Here is a 20,324-nt window from a genome sequence, read left to right on the forward strand (position 1 = left end):
ACCTGATTACTCACTTTATTTTGCTGCCACTTCTGTTTTATTGTTGTTTCCTTTCTTTGAGTGTCTTGTTAAACTCCAGTAACCAGATGTCAAGCCTCTTTCCTCCGCCCCCGCCATCTTTTTTTCTCTGATCTCTCTGCCTTTGTTTCCCCCCCTCCTAGTTTGTTTCATTAGTGGTATCTGTTTCTCTGTTCTTGCAATCCCCATCTCTCAATATCACTCATGTTTTTGCACATAAGACACATGAGCGCACACACACACACACACACACAGTTACTGTGAATGCATGCAGGTCGTGTGTACCTGCATACTTTCTGAAGAATGCGGGAATAAATCTTTTTACCCACATAGCAGGTGAGTTGAGGGGAAGCACAGACCTGAAACCTGCTGATTTGTAGTCTCCACAATGACAATCCCTTAAGAGCCTGAATAACCAAACATCTTGACAAAGCACTCCACTAGCAGAGACCAGCACAAAGCAATTCCATTTTCTGGCCTCTAAGAAGGGCCCCCAGTCACCACATGGCAATGCAAAAAAGCATCTCTTTGCATTATTCATTCAATTCATTTTATCCTGTTGAGCTTAAATGGTTGATTGGTGTGCGTTGTGAGCACTGACATCTCTGCACCCGATATGCTTTGTATCTAAGCATTGTGTGTGTCTGCAGCCTCAAGTCATGCATTGTAGAAGTTGTCCTCTTGTGAGGACACAAACATCCAAACACAGTTGTGACAGGGAACACTCTCAGCGTACTGGCTCTACTCTTTTTATATGACCTTAAGACCTCTCTTCTTCTTTTGGTTGTCATTAATGCATGACGTTTTTGAATCTTAGGTCCAGCGCTCTCTGTCAGTCTCTTCCACACACACACACACACACACACACACACACACACACACACACACATTCACAGATAAACAGCACCGACCTGGTACACATCCAAAAATACTTCTTTAGCTAATACAGGCTCCTTTTTTTTGAGAAAAAAAAAAAACCTGTCCGTGTTTATTTCTGTCGATGTTTGGAGTGTTTCCATCCTGCTTTCTGAAGTGATCAAATCTCGATGTCTCTGTTGCTTCCTTGCACTTGGCTGTCCCCCTCTCTCATCTCCCCTGTTTGCAACCATCTGGCTTGAAGTCCATCTTTGTTGTAGCGTAGATGGAAGGGCTGGGCTGAATTTATTACAGCAATTTTAACTCGCAGTTTGTATATTTAATATGTGCGATAAAGAAAAAAAAAATGTTTGAAAAGTTTAGTGAGAGAGAGCGTGGCTGGAAGATGCCAGTGTGGAGCTGTTTTTTTTTTTTTTTTTTTCGCTGTAGCTAACCTCATGGGATATAATCAGCCTGAAAGAAGTGCCAGAACGTTCTATGGAGTGTGAGATCTGGGTGTGTGAGATAGAGAAAATGCCATCAACTCATGGTGACATGTGAAAGTCACATATTAAAAAGGAAATAGGGAGCAGTCACCTCACAACAAAGGCTTGTTTGCATTAACACCTTTTCCTCACAACGGGGAGTAAATCAGATTTTGAACCATTTACAGCAGAATGCCTGTTTATTTTCACCTCCATAATAGTGTAAACCAAAATAGTCGGTTTTATTATGGCTGGTCCTCGACTGTAAACAACAGAATTACATGGTGTTTGAAGATTTTTTTTTTATATACAGGTAGGGGGGTATCTAATCTACTTTCACGTCCCCAAAAACCTCCACATTTTCTGAATCCAAGCACTAATTTTCTCTCTTCTTCTTTCCTTTATTTTTGCAGTCATCGCTGACTCGCTGACAGTAACAGCTCCAGCCCAGACTCTGTCCAAAGTGGAAGGCGACACACTACAGCTTACCTGCGAGGTGTCTCGGACCACAGTGCAGCACACTCACTTGTCAGTTGGTTGGTACCTTCGATCTCCGGAGGACGCGGCCGCCCCACCTCAGGAGCTGGTCACCTTATCGAGGGACTTTGTTCTCCGCTCTGGGGGGCCGTACCGGCAGAGGATGGCCGCGGGGGACCTCAGGCTGGATAAAACCAGCGCTACGGCCTACAGGCTGACCATTCACAAGCTGCAGCCGGTGGACCAGGGCCTGCTCTACTGCCAGGCTGCTGAGTGGATTCAGGACCCAGACGGCAGCTGGTTCGCCATGACCCGCAAGCAGAGCGACAAGACTCAGCTCCGCATTCAGCCCACTGGTGAGTTGACGGGAAAGATTCTGTGGAAGGGGAGGGAGGGGAAAGTCTGCTCTCCTCTTAGGTCCCTGTCCTTTTGACAAGCACACACGCATGCATGTGGGCTGGCTTCCTCTGATTGCTGATCAGTATCTCGCACTAAGCTCATTAGCGTACTAAAAAGGGCTTAACGAAACCTCCACAGACTCCCCACTTTTGTATTTGTGTCTGTTTGATGGGCAACATTACAAGCGTATCCGAGAATAATTTAACCAGCTCCAAACAGCGTGGGTGTTTGACACGGGAGACCTATGGCTTCCACATATACAATCCCTCCAGGCTACGAGTGGCCCAGAGATCAAGAAGCCAAGAATGGGTCTTTCAATCCCTCCTCGCCAACAATCACACCAGTCTAGTTTGTGCATGAGTGCATTAGTGGGGGAAACCATGCTGGTTTAGGGCAAGCTCTGAAGGAGGCGATTGTCTAATGGAAGGGAGGAAGGGAGTTACCAGCTGAGGGGGGAAGACAAAGGGGAGGGGGAGGGAAGGGCATGGGAGGGAGACAAGGGGTTGAGTAAGTGACAAGGGGTGCATTATGAGAGTACATGGGAGAAATAAAGAGTGTGTTGAGGTGGCCGTTGGAGCAATATGCCTCATATGATAATGATCTAATAAGCAGTCAACATGTGGACTTGATGGACAAGAAACAAACGACTTCGGACTCGCACGTCCCCATAACCTCCCACCCAACATGACCCCAACACACCCGCTATGCTGCACTCCACAAGAATCTCTTTGTATGCCTCCAAGAAAGTTTCCAAGGAGATTGCATGATAAACTGTTTTGACGTTAGCTCAATTACCAAGGCAGCACACAGTGGCAAGTGTCTTATGCCAGTAAATCACTTCAAAGTGGAATCGTTTTGCCTTTCTCCATTTAGCATCAGATCCGCTCTGGACCAATACAACTTGATAGTGCCCCAGATAGCACTGGGTGGATGAGAAGGAGGCCGGTGACTCAGATGTGAAGCAGGTTTGTCAGATGAGTTCCTGCTACTTGAGGGAGGAGACAAAAGGCACAAAGAGCTCCCCTCTCAGCACCCTTCGTCACTCTTTGTCTTCTCTGTAATCTATAATGGATGGAGGTGTTGTTGCGTGACAAAGAGAATACAGCAGAATTGTGCGCGGCTGTAGCTGTGTGAGTGCTCAAACTCAAGTGTGTGCGCGTGTGAATACATTTTCATATCTTCTCGTGTACTTACTTATTGCATGATGAGGACACAGCTTGCATGGCTTTGGGCTGAATTTGTATTTGATGTGTGCACCTGTCCAAGTGCGTGTTTGACAGAGAGAGACAGAAACATTTTTTTAGAAATTAGAGAGAGGGATCAGCTCCTCCATTAGGCTCCGATTATAAAAGATGGAGTGGATCTCAAGACAGCCCCATCACTAGCTAATCACCCACAGCCGGCATCAGAGAGAAGAGCAACGGACAGAATCTTAATGCACCTTTCACTCTCTGTTTTTACGAACTCTCTCTGTCTTTCTCTTTTTCTCTCACCCCCTCCATTGCAGTCGAGTCTCATCACCGCGTTTTTGCGTCCTGCTCCCTCCATCACCGACTCACTCTTTACTCCATCTGCTACTTGTACTGAGTATGGTTTTCTGTCCTGAGTCTCTGCATCCTCTCAGTTGAACTCCTGAGAGGAGCTCCATGTTGAGTGGTGACCAGTTCTTGTCAAAGCTCTTTTTCAGCTTTGCTCCCTCTTCCTTCACAGTTAATTCAAATGTCATAGAACAGTGGCTTGCTGTCCTGCTGCCTTGTTGTAGCAAGGCTGTTCTTTGTTTTGGCATCTGTGGGTTGTTCTCTTCACGCCCATGCCATTATCTGCATGTATGCGTGTACTAGGGCTGCAAGTAATGGTTATTTCATTATCAATTAATCCAGTGATGATTTCTTTAGTGAATTGTTTTTTTTGTTTTTTGTTTTTTTGTTTGGTCAATAAAATGTAAAAATTGGGGGGGAAAATGCATGTCCAAGGAGACATAGAGACTTACATCCTAAAACCGAAGAGATAACCATAGAAAAGCAGCAAATCTTAATATTTGAAAAGCTGCAACCAGAATGTTTGGCATTTTTACTAGATCAATCAGAGACTTAGAATTTGTCATCAAAATTATCAACAAATAAATTCCTGTTTATTGGTAGATGATGATGGTTTCTGCACAAGTAAACACACTTTATGCGTTTGCATGTCAATATTTAGTATGTGTGAGCATGCAATGTGTTTGTGTTTTTGTGTGTGTCAAAACAATACCCCCCCTCCCCACCCCCACCCCCACCGCACCCCTCAGTCAGAACGTTCCCCCGCATAATGAGCTCTATACCAGCGGCAGGCTTTGAACTTTTCCATCACAGTACTTCTCAGGAAGTCTGTTTAAAGTCTTTGTAATTACAGCTCACGGCGACCACCTCACCGAGAGGCAAAGCAGCCGTCTCTGATACATACCGTGTGGAAATTAATACAGCAAATAAAACTGAACTCACAGCCATGCAAACACGGCAGCACATGCACAGACAACAAGTGTAATCTGGCCAAGTGGAGGAGCCAGAGCAGCAGCAGCAGCAGCAGCAGCAGCAGCAGCAGCAGCAGCAATGTTTACTTGCTTCTCTCTTTGACCATGCAGGAGGAGGAAGAGGGAGCGTCTGACTCTGTTTGAGACTGCTGAAGAGAATTTTAATTAGATGTGTTTTTTATTGCAGAGGTGAAACCAAGGGGAGAGAATGAGAGAGAGAGAGAGAGCGCAGAGCTCCCTGAAAGATCAGCGTTTTACAGGAGTGACGCACCGAGTGACCTCAACCTCTCTAGTTTCTATTCTATCCTCTCATATGCACTAACTTGTGCTGTTTTATTGCCCCCACGCATCCCTGACCAACTTAACCCCCACCTTCAGCACCCACCCACTCTCTTTCTCTCTCTCTCTCTCTCTCTCTCTCCCTCTTTTAGCATGCATCCCGGATTGTGGAAATTAAGAAAGCGCTGCAGTGTTATGGTTTCATTTATAGGCCACATTTAGACATCAGTCTTGTTTTAGGAATCAGACACAAGTTGTTTGGGAACAAAACCCCCCACTTCGCTCTTCCCATTCTGCTGTTTTATTTAAAATCTAGTGCTGTGTTCAAGGGTTTTTTTTCATAAATATGTTGTCTTACTAAACCACAACTATGGGCAACATTCAAAAATGGATTTTCTTTTTTGTTTCATACTGTATCACAGAGTCCTATCCCCGAGCGTGTTTCCCAGTACATACCTTTTTTTTTTCTTGTTTTGAGCCAATTGACCACATTTCTGATTGCTCTACTAAACAGCCCTTTAACCTTGATGCTCCCTTTGCCCCCCTTTCCACTCAGATCGGGACTTCAGCATCCAGGTGAGCACGGAGCGACGGTCCTTCACGGCCGGTGAGCCGCTGGAGCTTCGCTGCACCATTGAGGCCCAGAATGTCCCCGAGCGCTTCTTCTCGGTGTCGTGGGTCTTCAGCAGCTCACCGGTGGCCGTGGTGGGCCCCAGTGCCGTGCCTGTCCTGGGCCCCGATTATGTCGCCCGTGAGGCGGCTGGTCACATGACTGTACGCAAAGAGAGCGCCAACGTGCACCTGCTCAAGCTGCAGCACCTACGCCCCGAGGATGCTGGGAAGTACATCTGCCGCGTGACCGAGCGGGAGAAGACACCCACAGGAGACTTCATCGACCGCAGCAAGAGGTCTCGCAATGTCCAGATCACAGTCCAGCCGCTCAGTGAGTAATAATGTGTTTCACGAGGCCACTGGCTTACTTGTCCTGTCCTTAGTTGTCTATTACACTAAGAATGATGAGCTTTTCATAATAGGAGTTTTATCTTCATATAGGCAGTGGAGAATGTCATGCTGTGTTCCTCTCCAGCCTCTCTCTCTCTCTCTCTCTCTCTCTCTCTCTCTCTCTCTCTCTCTCTCTCTCTCTCTCTCTCTCTCTCTCTCTCTCTCTCTCTCTCTCTCTCTCTCTCTCTCTCTCTCTCTCTCTACAAGGTGGCCTATAACAGATAGCTGCACAGCCTCTATTGTTAGCTGTGAGTAAGCGAGGAAAGGATAATGGCGCTCTTATTCCTGATGTATTTTCTGTTTGAGTGGATTGCTAAGGATTGGTAATGCAGCATTATGGTCCTTCCCATTTCCTTGGCTTAGCTGGGAGTGGGGAGGGGGGGGGGTAACACTATAGTAGGATAATGGAGAGCAGAGGAGTCCAGACTCAAGGAGGCTGAGCTAACAGCCATGAAATGAAACCGTGGAAAAAGAAAAGAAGCAGAGAAAGGGGCCTAGCTCTCCAGGGCCCTCTAAGTGGTTCCCCTGGCTAAATTAATGTGCTCTGCCGGGGCAGGCCTCTTCAGCTGTGTTAAGCAGGGGCTGGCTGGTGTGGTTGTGTGAGGCTTGCAAGCCGAGTGATGCAAATTTACAGTCAAACCTTCGAAACCTTGCTGAGAATCGTCTAATCTGCCATTGAGGTTTTTCTTGTTGTCAGCAGCAGCAGGAGAACACCATTACATCAGTCTTGGTCATACGCGCCATCCCCTCTTCTCTTTGCACCTCCGTGTCTCTTAGGATTTGAATAGGTAGGAGCCAGCTGCTACCAGTATAATAAAGAATGATAACCACAGAGTAGTATCTCCTCTCAAGCAGCTGACGCTACCTTATCCTGACCGCTCCGCAGCCTCTGCTAAATCAGCCCAAAACAATGGCCCCTAGCCTGCATCAGTCTCCTGGGAACCTCTCTGTATGGGAGGTTTTGTTTTTCCAACAAAAGACCGTAATGCCCTATAAAAGATGTTTATAGTGTTTACACAGGATAATAGCCATGGTTATTGGACGAGAACTTCCATGAAGCACAGCAGTAGCGGCCAGGCAGCATTTATTTCATGCACAAATTGCCCTCCCGCGTCTGCTCTCTCTCACCTGCACACACACACACACACACACACACACACACACACACACACACACACACACACACACACACACACACACACACAGGCACAGGCACACACACAGTCTCGAGATGTGCTTCATCACTCTAATTGTGGGAATTGGGTAAGTGTGGTAATAGGGTGTGACAGGGGTTAAAGTTGATCAGTCAGAGGCAGGCAAAGGTGACAGGAAAGAAAAAACAGAGGTAAACACTTCTGACAAATCAGTGTTGATGGATGAGTTTACCTTTGCAGTGAGAAAGGGAGAGACAGCTTACATGCCATACTGGATCTCTGTCATACAGATAGAAATGTCAAGAGCAAGGGCAGGGGAAAAACAGAGGGGATATACTGCAGTGTAAGTCCAAAGAGAAGGAAAAGGGAAAGTTAGAGAAACAGGAAACCGTCCAGAAACTAGGGAATTTTAAGGATGCGAGGATGTATGCATCTGCAGTTATAACTGGCTAACCAACGTCTCTTCACGTCTCAGTGTCAAGAAGTGATACAATACAATATGTTACAGCTGTGGAAATAAATATGAAGCTGTTAAAATGAAAGACAGAAAGGAACAAGAAAAGGATGAAGAGTTTTTCCTTTTGTTCATTTGAGTGTGATTGAAGTAAGAGGCGGGTTTATTCCATATTCACAGAGAGCTCATGCTTATTAGGAGAGAAGAGGGAAGCAGCAGATCTTGGCCTGAGGGGAAAGGAAAAAAAAAAAAAAAAGAGAAACCTTTAGCCAACACCCTCAAGAGACAGCAGTGATGGCCCCACAGAGCTGAGAGAGCTCTCAGGCCAACCACAGCCCCATAATGTTTGATGGACGCTGAAGTGATGAGAGTGAAGATAAAGCAGAAAAACAGAGCAGAAGAGCCAGTAAAGACTTCCTCATCTTCTTCTGAAGTGCCACTGAGCTCTGTGATCTCTGTCTTCTTTCCTCTGCCCATGTGGACTTGGTCAGCAAGCTGCACAAGGTTCTGACAGAGATCCTCAACCCACACACACAAACTCACCAGGGCCTCCTCTCTGGCTGTCACACTGATGTGCCCAGGGCCAGTTACAAACTGTACCGTCGTCCTCCCTCCGCACGCTCTTACATACACACAAGCATGCAAAACCCACCTGCGCAGCGCTTGCACAGGATTGTGTTATACTCCCGGGAACACGCTCAACAATTTGTTTTACTGCCCCTGGCCTCCTGAATGATTTAAGGCAGAGGATGTGATTTTTGTTGTCTGTGAGATTCAGCGTGAGAAGGAGTTGAGATTGTTGAAGAACTTTATGGAATTCCGTCTCTTGTCTTCACGCACCCTGTCTCTGATATCTGCTTCTCACCTCGCTGTCTCTTTCTTTTTTCTCTTCCCTCCCAGAGAGCAACATCACTGTGTCATTGTCCAGTAACTCCTCAGAGGTCCTAGAGGGCGACGTGATCCAGTTGACCTGCTCAGTCCAGTCCACCACAGGCCCCCTGTCCGTTGTCTGGCAGTGGGCAGATAAGCAGGCAACCGGAGCAACCCAGGAGGTGGCCTCTCTGGATCGGGATGGAACAGTTTGGCACAGCCCCACCTATAGAGAGCGCTCCAGTTATGGGGAGATACGTGTGGAGAAGGTGCGAGCAGACGCATTCTCTCTGTCCCTGTACAATGCCTTACCGGGGGATGAGGGCCAGTACCGCTGCACAGCCACTGAGTGGCTCCAGACTGGCACCGAACCGGAGCTAAACTGGGAGAAGATGGGAGAGAAATCAGCCACCAAGACAATCAACGTCAAGACTGTCGGTAAGTTATTTCAGCCCAATTTAACCCAAATCTTGTGCACACTGGAAGACCTCTGAGGCAGTAAAGCATGTAAACATTCAAGACAAGACAGAGCGGCTGCACACATGCACACACCGAATGAGAGAGAGAGGCATGTGGTTTGTGACTTGCTTAAGACTGATGAATGGCTCAGGCAGAACATGCAGTTCACATTTTAGAATACACCATGGTTTATTCATGCACCGCCCAGGGGAACGAGCTATTATCACACGCACACACACACACACACACACACACACACATACACACATACACACATACACACACACACACACTCTTTCTCACATCACCTGCCACACTGCCGTCAAGAGCAGTGCTTCTATGACACCCATCATAGGCGCACACACTCACACTCACCCATATGGATTAGCCAGAATTATTAGAATGGAAATGTGTTTCACAGTCTGTGGGTCCCCTCTGTCAGTGCTGAGTTAAGCTTAACATCCTGGGTACAGGCTGAGGAAGCCACTGGAGCGGGGCAGTTAGGAGCTGGCAGGCCGGGAGCACTGGGCTCAATCCACATACACACCCACACACACACACACACACACACACACACACACACACACACAGACGCACACACAACCAACAGATTAGCTCCCTGTGGCAACACACAGCGGTGCTGCAGAGAAGAGATGTCAGTTTTTAAGTGGCCATTTGTTAAATTCGGGCAACAACAGAAACATTAGTTTGAGGAACAAGGGACGTATTATGCAAATGAGGCAAGAGAAGTCCAAAGCTGCTCGTCTCTCTTCAGTTACACTCCTCGACATCTCCTCCTCCTCCATCTCCTCCATGCTTGTTGATCAAAGGATTGTGTAAATGTGCGCTGATGTGTGACGGTCAGTGTGTGTGTTTTACTTTGTCTCAGACTTGTCTTGGGTCCTCATTTTTCTCATTTTAGCTTGCAATACTTGCAATATTATTGGGCCTAAACATGCCATGCAGGTAGAGCACTTTCCTGTGTGTTTCAGCTTTCTCCTTCTTCGTCTACAACCCTCGCCTTGCTTCTTTAGTCCTTGTACCTAATAAATAAAGAAGGAGAAACTTGATCTGTGGTTTCCCTCTGAGCTCAGATTGGGCTTCACACTGACCTGTCCTCTGAGTGAACCAGACAACAGGCAGAAGCTAAAGATAAATGCACTTACATAGCACCTTTTTTTTTTTTTCTTTTTTTTACAAAGTGCTTTACAACTTTTGCCTCTGATTCACCCCCCCCCCCCCACACACACACACACACACACAGACACCCACTGATGGTGACACAGCTGCCATGCAAGGCACTGGCCTGCACATCAGGAGTAACTTAGGGTTCAAGAGGAGGCAGGGATCGAACCGCCAACCCCGAGATTAGTGGACAACCCACGGATATTATGTACGATCACTGTATCCTAATGTAGTTCATAGCTCCCTCCTTTATTGATTCCCTCTGCTTGCTGACAAGACACTGAGTGGGTGGGAGAGGGATGTCTTCCGGGAAACTTATGTTTTTTTTTTCTCTGCCACACTGAAGACAAAGGTGCTCGGTACGGGCCCCCAGGATGTCAGGGGTGGCAAAGTATGTATAAACACACATATAGAAGGTTCTCATAGACACGCTCTCGCACTCCACCACACACACTTTGTGGAGTGTAAGAAGCAAACGCATTCATGTTTATTCACACAAACAAAAAGACAGAATTGTATAGAGAAAATGGATCAGCGTGAAATCCTCTTTTCTGTCACAGAGGCAGGCAAACAGCGAGGGGAAATAGACGGATGGATTGAAGAGGCGCGCGGGGAGATGAGAGATAGAGTGAGAGGGGAGAGTTATTGTCCATTAGAGAATTATGGCCCCAGGCGCCTGTCCCAGCAGTAGCCAGGTCTGGACAGAAAGCCATTGATTACACACCCCGAAGGACACCAGGGATGATGGCTGTCACAGTAAGACAGAGGGTGAGGGACAGAGAGAAAGCGACAGGGCTGTTGACAAGAACATAATGGAGAAATCTGCGAAGTCTCAGGGAAATGAATTATCGGATCTGGAAAAAATCAGACTTCATCAACATCTCTCCACTCTACCTCCCACTTTCTTTTTTTTCATCTGTGTGTGACTGTCTTTCTCATATTCCAGCTCAATCACTCACGTTGGTTGAAATGCCCCGAAATAGGTGCAGCAGGGCCAGGTTATTAAAGGCCACGGATAAAACGGATTTGTCTTTATATAGTCTACCTCTCTCTTTCTCCCGTGCTTTCCAGTGTAGGTGTATCTTGGCAATAACGCAGAGTTGGGTGAATGTTTTTAGCCTAATGAGGATAGTTTAAACTTGGCAAAGAGCTGGGCGTAGATCGAACATCAGCGCTTAGAGGAAATCTCTCCCCTGGGTTTTCTTTGTTGCATCACCATTAATTTTGAAGCGCACTCTCACAGCCAAGCGCACAACCTCAGACTTACAGAAAGCATAGGGCAGCACATACATACACATGCACATGGTATAAGCTAAATGGCCATCTTTAGGCTCTTAGGCCATAATGGCCATGATGGAAGAAAATGCTTGTGAAGGTTGCTTTAACAATAAATAAGCCAGTGAACTTTAAGTAAACACTATCTTTATTTGTTCCAGCAGGGGGCTTTGTTCCTCTTTGTGGCCGTGCTTAAAAGGAAATTTCCTTCCTGTTAATGATTATGAACCCCCCCCCTCACCCCACCCCCACATCATTTGCTGAATTTTAAGCTTTTAGAGAACAGATTCAGTCACTAACTCTGTTAGGCTGTGGTGTGCTATTATTGTGCAGTCGGCAGTACCCCGTGCATCATCCTAACATGCTCTCTCTTCTTCTACCATCTAGAGTCCTCCTTCATGGTGTCGGCCTCATCCCGGACACCATCTGTAACCTTCGGCGACTCATTTGACCTCCTGTGCCTGGTCAAGCCCCGTCACAACCCCCGCGTCCCCACGTCCGTCACCTGGCGCTTCATGCCGGCTGGCACAGAAGCTGACGACGAGGATGAGGGAGAGTTCAAAGACCTGGTGACTTTCACCCGCGAGGGCACGCTGCAGTGGGGGGAGCAGTTGCTGGGGCTGGGTACCCGCACCACGGTGGACCGCTCTCACTCCAACACCAATTTCCGGCTGTCAGTGACCCGGGCAGGGCGGCGTGAGGCGGGCAAGTACCAGTGCACTGCCATCCTTTGGAGGAGAAACTACGACAACAGCTGGAGCAGAGTAGCCAACCGCACCTCCAACCTGCTTGGCATCAGTGTCCTACAGCCAGGTAAAGCTGCATGGCTGCTTGCCAGGCAGACACACACCTAATTGGAACAGACGCACACCAGCACACAAACAGGGATAAACACAGATTCACTCACAGACACACAGAGTGAATTCAGCAGAGCTTATAGGATTTCTGCCTGCTCTAATTGCTCTTAGTCTCTGGTTTAGCCACTAATTGGAGTGTGTGTGTGTGTGTGTGTGTGTGTGTGTGTGTGTGTGTGTGTGTGTGTGTGTGTGTGTGTGTGTGTGTGTGTGTGTGTAGGGCAGGGTGGGGTCTCCTAATGGAGAGGAGTGAAAGGATTGCTAAATATCCCACAGGAAGAGAAAACTGAGTGAAAGTGGAAGGAGAGAGGGAAGCAAAGGACGAAGACAGAGAGAGTGAGAAAGTGTGATAAAGAGAGTGAGCGATCTGTCCTTGAACCTTTTTCCTCAGCGGAGGCATTAGACTGTCTACAACGCCCTCATTGGCCCTCTGTGCTCCTCACACACATATACACTCACACACAGACACAGAAACCCCATTCAGACACAGCCCAATTAGTGGCTGAACACAAACAACAAACACACACAGACACACGAACACACACTGGCCCAATTTAGCCCATTGTGGTGTGCCTCAACAGTACGATACTTCAATTATTCAGGTGAATGCGCCTGAGGCAAATACTCATCCTGCTGATGAAAGAAAGAAAAAAAAATAAAAACCTTCAAAGTCGGAGTTTGGCTTTCGCAGTTGTCCAGCAAAGCATTGTGGTACTTGAAGTACCAGTGGGGTCCACATTTGTTGAATTTGGCAGATGGAATATGAGCGAGGTGTGTATGTGTGGGTGCGATGAGAAGTAGTTTTTAAACTTGTTGTAATAAGATCAGCAATCACGCAGCATCTTGTGAAAAGTGTATGTATGTGATGTTATATTGTAGGTGCAGACGTCTGTTCTCTCCGCCCGCGAGCTCATTCCATGGGCTGTGTTGAGGTCAGAGGCAGACTGTGGCGGTCACTAACACTTTCAAAGTGAGCCGGGGGAATGTAGTCACATGCACAGTATACACAGTTCTCTCATTCTTCGCTGCTATTGATTAAAACACACACAGAAATGGGAACTGATGTAAACAGACACACACTCACGCAGGCAGACACAACAAAGTGCAGAGACTGTGCTTTACTCGCTCGACTGGCCGCGCTCTGACCTTAACCATTCACGCAGAACACACAGCGTCCTCGGGCCCTTCTCAAGTTATTTGGAAATCAACTTATCAACCTCAATGCTCATTGCCCCCCCCAAACACACAAACACACACAAACCCCCCACACTCAGACATTTTGCAGGGGGGAATAAATACGGGGTCATCCTCCAGCTCTCTCATCTAGTGGCGTCTCCATGACAAAGTGATCAGTTACCTTGGTAATGCCATCAGTAATCGTGACAATGGGATCAGTAGCAGGCTGAGAGCCAATCAGTGACCGTAACGGTGCAATCATTCTGTGTGTAAGGGCACTATCTCACAAGGGAGGGCGAGTGAGTTATTTCTTTATCTCCTTGGCTGCCGAGGCTCAGTTCAGCCCTGGTCATGCCGTGCTCATCTCCTCCACCTCCTGTTTTTCTTTTTTTCTTATTTGTCAGACCTTCATTTAGACTGATGATTCATTTGTCAGAATGTAGGACGTCTCTCTCTGCCTCACGCCTCTCCTCCCCATCTGCTTTCTCCTCTCTATTTTCATAAATGTTAACCACTCCTAGCTAAATGAGCGGCTGGCATTTTCAGCTCCTCTCTGAAAGAAGTGGGATAAAGGGGAGTGTGTGTAATGAGGTGTGAGCAAACACAGCATCTGACCAGATACATAATTGAGAGCCTTTAAATCATGCTTCCAGAGGTACCTGCTCAGTATGTATAAGACTGCCCCACCAGCATCGTGTGTGCACCTACACACCTACACGTACGTGTGGGCATGTGTAGGTTCTTGCATGAATGACCGCGCAGCTGTGTTTCTCGTGATGCGCTCCTGAGAGCTTTCATATGCTTACTCTGCATAACACACAGAAGCCCACCTCACCCCTGATACCCAGCGACACAACGGCCGAACACTTTATCCCAGCTTCCTGAGGGTCTGCTCCACCACCACCTTGCATGGAAAAGAAGGATGCATGTGTGTGCCTTACATGAGAAGGGTTTGCAAATGCAGAATGACACTCCTCATTAAATGATTGTAGAACTTCAAAAGCAGAGAATGAAAACCAGCGCCCTTGATCCAACTTCCATGCATCTTAGATCAGCAGAAGAGAAAAGCTAGATGAAGATAAAAGCTGGACGGAACAGAAGCAGTCAGCCGGTCAACGTGATGTTTCCTCAAACGAGCGAGGTGCCTGTTGCCCAGCCCAGACCTACTTCCTATTCCAGATTACATTAGCAGCACACTGCCTGTGTCCAAGTCCCCTGGGTCGTATGAGAGGAGTTCACTGCTATATCTGCTCACACGCGCACGCACACCCACACAAGAAGTCATTTTATGTTCATTGTAAGGGCAACCCGGCCCAGCAGTTGGGCTTGAACTGTCCCCCGTAGGCCTGAGGGAGAGACCTCACTACACACAGAGGCACACAAACATCACGCTCATGTCTCCACACAAACATGCAGTACGTGGATACACACATGGGGGTGGAGGGGAGGGCACCTCTCAGAGCAAAAGTGTAATTATCTTATGGTAGAACACGATTCAATATTACCCCTCACAGCAGAGGATCTCCACGAACGCACGTGAAAATAACATAAACACACGGTATACACTTTCACATACAGTGGCGATAATATTATTTTTCACCTGATTGAGTTTTCACTTCGTCTCTTTCTGAAACGCAATAATGGCAAACACATGTTCGGCATGGCAGATCGCCAGGGAAGCCTCAGTCTCTACGACACAATCTAATATCATCGACTCATAACTCAAACCACACGCACACAAACACACTCTTCATCTCTCATGCACACTTACACACACACACACACACACAAACACTAAAAACACGCAAAACTAATTATGCCGAATCTTCTCTAATGGAACCGGAGTTTAGATTAATGATGGTTTGGGGAGTTCAATACATTTTTCTCATCATTTCAGTGTGTGCATGTGCACATTTGTGCACGTGTGTCTGGCATGAAGAGCGGGATATTAAGACCGTCTGGTTATTGGCTGAGCTAGAATGATGATGGTGATGATGGAGGGAGGGGTGCGAGGGGGAGGGGGGAGGGGGGTGTCCCACTTAGAGTTTCTCCTCATCTCTCCTCACACACCTACGCTTTGCCTGGCTATCATGCACTCACATGATCACGACGCAGCAATGGGTGCCATTTTTTGCTTTTTGTTTTGCTCTCTTGTGGTTGCGCTTCGAGCTTGAAGATATATGCCTCCTACTTTCTCATACTTTATCTTGTCCTCCCTCGTCTGCTCTCTCTGCCTCTCTCTGTCTCTGAGATTATACTTTCAGGGTACCCTCCCAGTTAATATGGGCTGGCACTAGCAGATGCCGTGTGTGCTCTCATTTTATGCCTGTGAAGTACTCGCCACCCAGCTGTTATTGATAGTGTTGATAGTGTTGGTGTCACTGCAGTGATTGGAGATTCCTGCTTATCAGGGCATGGATAGGAGCTGTCTATCCTCATTAAGGCCCAGCCCATCACCCTGCCGCTTCTTCTCTGCCTTCCTACATTCTGTTCGCACTGTTCCCCATAAGTCTCTTTTAATGTCTTCTTTCCCCTTCACTCTCACTTAGCTGCATGTTTCCCACCACGCACGCCCCCAGCTTCTTTCTCACTCTTGTGATTTTTCAATATTTTATAATTCCCTGCTTCCCTCCTCCTCCTCATAATTCTCCCTGTTATGTTTACATTTTTCTTCAAATAGCTTTTCCACCATTGTCAGTATTTCATGAATAATAAGGATATGGCAACTGTGCTTGTTTGCACACAATAGCGGCTTTATCGCAGTGTTATTGTTGGAGACAAGGTTGTAAATCTGTTGTGTGCCCTTTTTTCAGCTGTAGTGGATAGAGTGTGGGTTTGCCCACAAGCTCACCTGAGGCAGATCTCTCTGGGTCTCCCGTATGTCGGCGACACGCCACCTGCCTCTCCTACGTACGGTTTATACTGTATGTTGCTTGTGCAAATAATCAGAGTGCACTCACAGTCTGTCTCTCTGCTGCACACACACACACACACACACACGCACACACACACATGAACACACAGGGTCATAACGGGTGATAAATGAAGAGGCTTTGAGGGGTGCACTGAAACAGAAAATAATTTCATAAAAGGTTTTTGATTAATCACGTCTGTTTCAGACATTCAAGGTCAGGCTCCTTCCCTACACGTCTTCTTCTTCACAAGAAAAAAAACCCTGACGCTCACTCTCATGCACGAACACAGGCACATTTTTATGTCAAATCCAATCCAATCTAGGCCTCATTTCCTTGTTTCGGCCCATTCTGCAGATACAATGAGATTCTCTGTGTTGTGTCTCTCCATCTCTCTTAAGCACATTTATGTGTGTGTGTGTGTGTGTGTGTGTGTGTGTGTGTGTGTCTGTGTGTGTTCATTCACATGTGCACAGGCGCACTTGTGTGTCCTGCTGCTGATGTAATTGAAGCCGTAACTCAGAGCTAGCTACAGTGCTGCTGCTCCCCATGTAAATCAGTGGCTAATAGTGGGAGCAGAGCAGGAGAGGCTCAGCAGTTCCGCCTCCTGAATGCATACACATACACACTAGCTATTCTCTAGCCTCCACTAACTGAATAACCACTGTTCTCTGCAGTTTAATGAGCATAATGTGTTTTATTCTTTTTGGCAGACCCCAAACACACACAGACATGCAGGCAGGCACACTGCTCAATGTGATATGCCTTTATGCTCTCGCCGTCCGTAAGAGCTTCTTTTGGGCTATTAATCTCCCAGAGTTCCCCTGCCCTGACCCCCGTCTTACCCCCTCTTGTGCATCTGTTTTTCCATCGGGCCAGCCTGTGTCCAGCAATCACTCTCCCAGACAGGCAGGAAAGAAGAGGGGAAAGTGCAGTCAGTGTATCATTGTGTTCATACCGTTGGTGGAGAATAGAAATTATATGGGTGGAGGTTGCATGTGTGTATGGTGCTCTGTCTGGGTGTGCTGTTAACGTGCACAGATCCCCATAATTAGCCCAGTCTTAATGATATTGTAGGGGGAGTTGGAAAGGGGAGGGATGAGGAGTGGTAATATCCCTCTGACACAATGGGATCATAGATACATCGCAGTCATTAGCATAGAAATTAGGCTCCCAGTTTGGCAGAGGAGCCACTTTTCAGTCAGGAAAACCCCATCCCTTATTGCTTCTGACTGGCACCCTGCTTTGATCTATGCCCCGTGGGGCAGAGGTCCAGACGGGCAAGGGGTGTGTAGAGGCAGGCAAGGAGCAGCTAGCCAAAGCGAGCTGTTCTGCAGGGGATCAGGGCATGTCTAAGCCCCTCAGTCCTGACATGTTTGGGGTCCTGGCTGTGGATTAGCCTAGGGCTGTGCTAATGCTAATGCTAAAGGCGGAGCGGGCAGCCATTAAGTCTAAGTCCTCTGGAGTGCAGCTGGAGAGACTGCCTGCTGCTTTCCGAAATCCCCCCAGGAGCATGTTCTCACTTTCTGTCTTTTACATCTCATCTTTTCCAGGCTCTCTTCCTCCCTCTGCACACTGACTCCCACTTCTCTGCACTCTGTTGATAGGTGCTTGTGAATATCAGTTCAGTTTGGTGATATATCCCTTAACTCTCCTATTTTCTCTCATCCTATCTTCTTTAAAAAAAAAAATCTCATCCCTCTCCTCTGTGATGGCCATGCTGCTTTTATTCATCCATTTTTTCACTTCATATCTCTCTCTACCTGTCTCTTGTCCATTCCTCCAGCTAAGCTAAGCATTATATCTGTGGCCCAGTGGATAAGTTGTCAGCTCAGTGATCATTACATCTAAAAAAGAGCAAAAATGTTAGGCAGAAACCCCACCAGCATCTCCGATGTTCACACTTCATTTATGCCTCATTAATAATTCATTAATCCACAGGTGAGGCTGCTGAATATTCATGTTGGTGTCAGGTGATTAGACGGAGTGTGATCAGGAGAGACATAGATCATAGCAATACAGAAGGGAAGAAAGAGGTGATGAGTGGTCAAAACAGCGGCTGCGATGAAAGGGAAATAAGAGGAGTGAAGCAGACTTTTCAACCCTAACGTTTAGATCCTGTCTTGTAGTAAAAGACTTCACCTGGAGCAGCAGCATTAAACAGAGATGGAAAATGGATTGAATTTCCTCTGTAGCCAAAGAATAAAGGATAACATTCTTTCATTTACAGGCGGTTTCCTAACCCCTTTGAAGTTATCCTAAGATTTTGTTACAAGCTGTGGTTGGTGTGCGCTGACATGCCACAGTGGCATCCTTAGCCGTACACTTTCTCCTCCCCCTGGACTCAAACTTGTTTTCTTCTCATGCTCCATAAACAACATTTGTGTGGTGCAGCTTTTGGGGTTTGGGGTGCACTTTGCTATCTTTCTTCCATATCAAAACTGAGCTGTTTGTAGCCTTTGTGTACTTACCTCCACTGATAAATAAAAGAAATGAAGACAGCTTGGTCTCAACTCTGCAGTTTTCTGCAGCTATTAAACACACATTGGGCACACATGGGAAAGGGGTGAGACAGGGGTTCAACGAGCCAATTAGTAACTGTACTGTGCAGTGTTGTGTATGTGTGTGTTTGTGTGTACTGTAATGATACTACATGCCCAGCAAACTGCTGAAACACAAGTACAACAACCTCTAGTGCAGCTGAGATAGTTGTGGGATACAGCTCATGTTCTTCCATCTCTATTCTGCCCAATAAAACATTTTTTTAATCACTTTGCATAACAAGAACCAGCCTTTTTCATTAGATTTTATTTAATCCTGCCTGGTGATGTACAAAAAAGGAAGATGAGATCAGTGAGGTCCTTACAGGTGTCTCATGGCATGATGTTCATGGAGACAGGGTTGCCGTGGAAACCACAGAGGCAGGTGAAGAGTATGAAAAGGTATCAACATTTATGCTCAAGGTTAACTTCAAAATTATTTTGTCTTCTACCTGATTATGAAGGGGTGCAGTTTTTGGCCTTTTTCCCGCAGAGAAAATAAAATAAACAAAATAAAATAAAACAAAAAAAGAGGAGTTAAAGGATGGTGGAGAAAAAAAATGAGAGTGTGTACTTTTATTCTGACACAGACCAGGTTTGACTGGCACATGAGCTAATGCAGAGCAGTGAGAACATGTGTTTGCAATTACGGATTTGTCTTACTCTGTAGATCCACCCTTGAGGCTCATTAAAGAAGCACAGTAGCAAAGAACATGTGATCACGTCTAAAAATAGGTATTGACAGCCTTGCTGACACACAAGAACACAGAACTCCTCGTGCTGTTAAGGGACTGCACATACATGATGATGATTAATCTGGCTCCTTATGTCGGTTCTCCTCCCACAGCATCGTGAACCTGCCCCATACAAACTCACTGCACACTGTACACGCATCTTATAGAATTTTTAGCCTGTTTACTAATACTTGCGTCAGCAGACGCGTTGACGCAACTGTTGTAGGATGGCTGTAGCTGAAGGAAGAGACATTGCTCTCTGTGGGGATGGACACGTGTCAGAGGATGTGACAGGCTGGTCTGTGAAGTCGCTGTTCTCTTGCTGAGAAATGTCTCAGCAAGAGGATTCTGGAGGGAGTGGAGACTTGCAAAGGTTGTTTTGGGACAAAAAAAGACAGTATTTCTCTTGCTGTTGTTTCTCTTCCGCCTCTCTGCTCATTGCTCCTCCATTTTATTTCTTTGCTTGAGTGAACGCTTAGTTATAATAACTTGTAATAGCTCATGATGCTGCCTAATAAGGCTTGAATAATTAGCCCATCTTAGCTTTGAAAAAGCATTTCTGTAAACACTGATCTATGGCAACAGGCTTTCAGCCCCCAGTTTTTCTTCTGGCTGCAGATTCAAACTTCAAATGGGAATGGCAGAGAATTGCTTTGTCCTGTGCCAATCCAATCCTGCATGGTTCCA

General features: G+C 46.7%; 1 protein-coding gene across 3 annotated transcripts in view; it reads left to right on the plus strand.

Moving 5' to 3' along the window:
- Window positions 1-20,324, plus strand: part of igsf3 (immunoglobulin superfamily, member 3) — a 68,544-nt gene that overhangs the window by 38,330 nt on the left and 9,890 nt on the right. For all 3 annotated transcript variants that reach the window (XM_071475744.1, XM_071475752.1, XM_071475759.1), the window contains 4 exons: window positions 1,772-2,191; window positions 5,579-5,965; window positions 8,533-8,940; window positions 11,809-12,234. In XM_071475744.1, the coding sequence (XP_071331845.1) occupies window positions 1,772-2,191; window positions 5,579-5,965; window positions 8,533-8,940; window positions 11,809-12,234 (1,641 nt within the window). The remainder of the gene's footprint in view (window positions 1-1,771; window positions 2,192-5,578; window positions 5,966-8,532; window positions 8,941-11,808; window positions 12,235-20,324) is intronic.

Source organism: Trachinotus anak, unplaced genomic scaffold (assembly GCF_046630095.1).
Source record: "Trachinotus anak isolate AG129_WGS33_773 ecotype Australia unplaced genomic scaffold, CSIRO_AGI_Tana_v1 ptg000001l, whole genome shotgun sequence".
NCBI classification, from domain to species: Eukaryota; Metazoa; Chordata; class Actinopteri; order Carangiformes; family Carangidae; genus Trachinotus; species Trachinotus anak.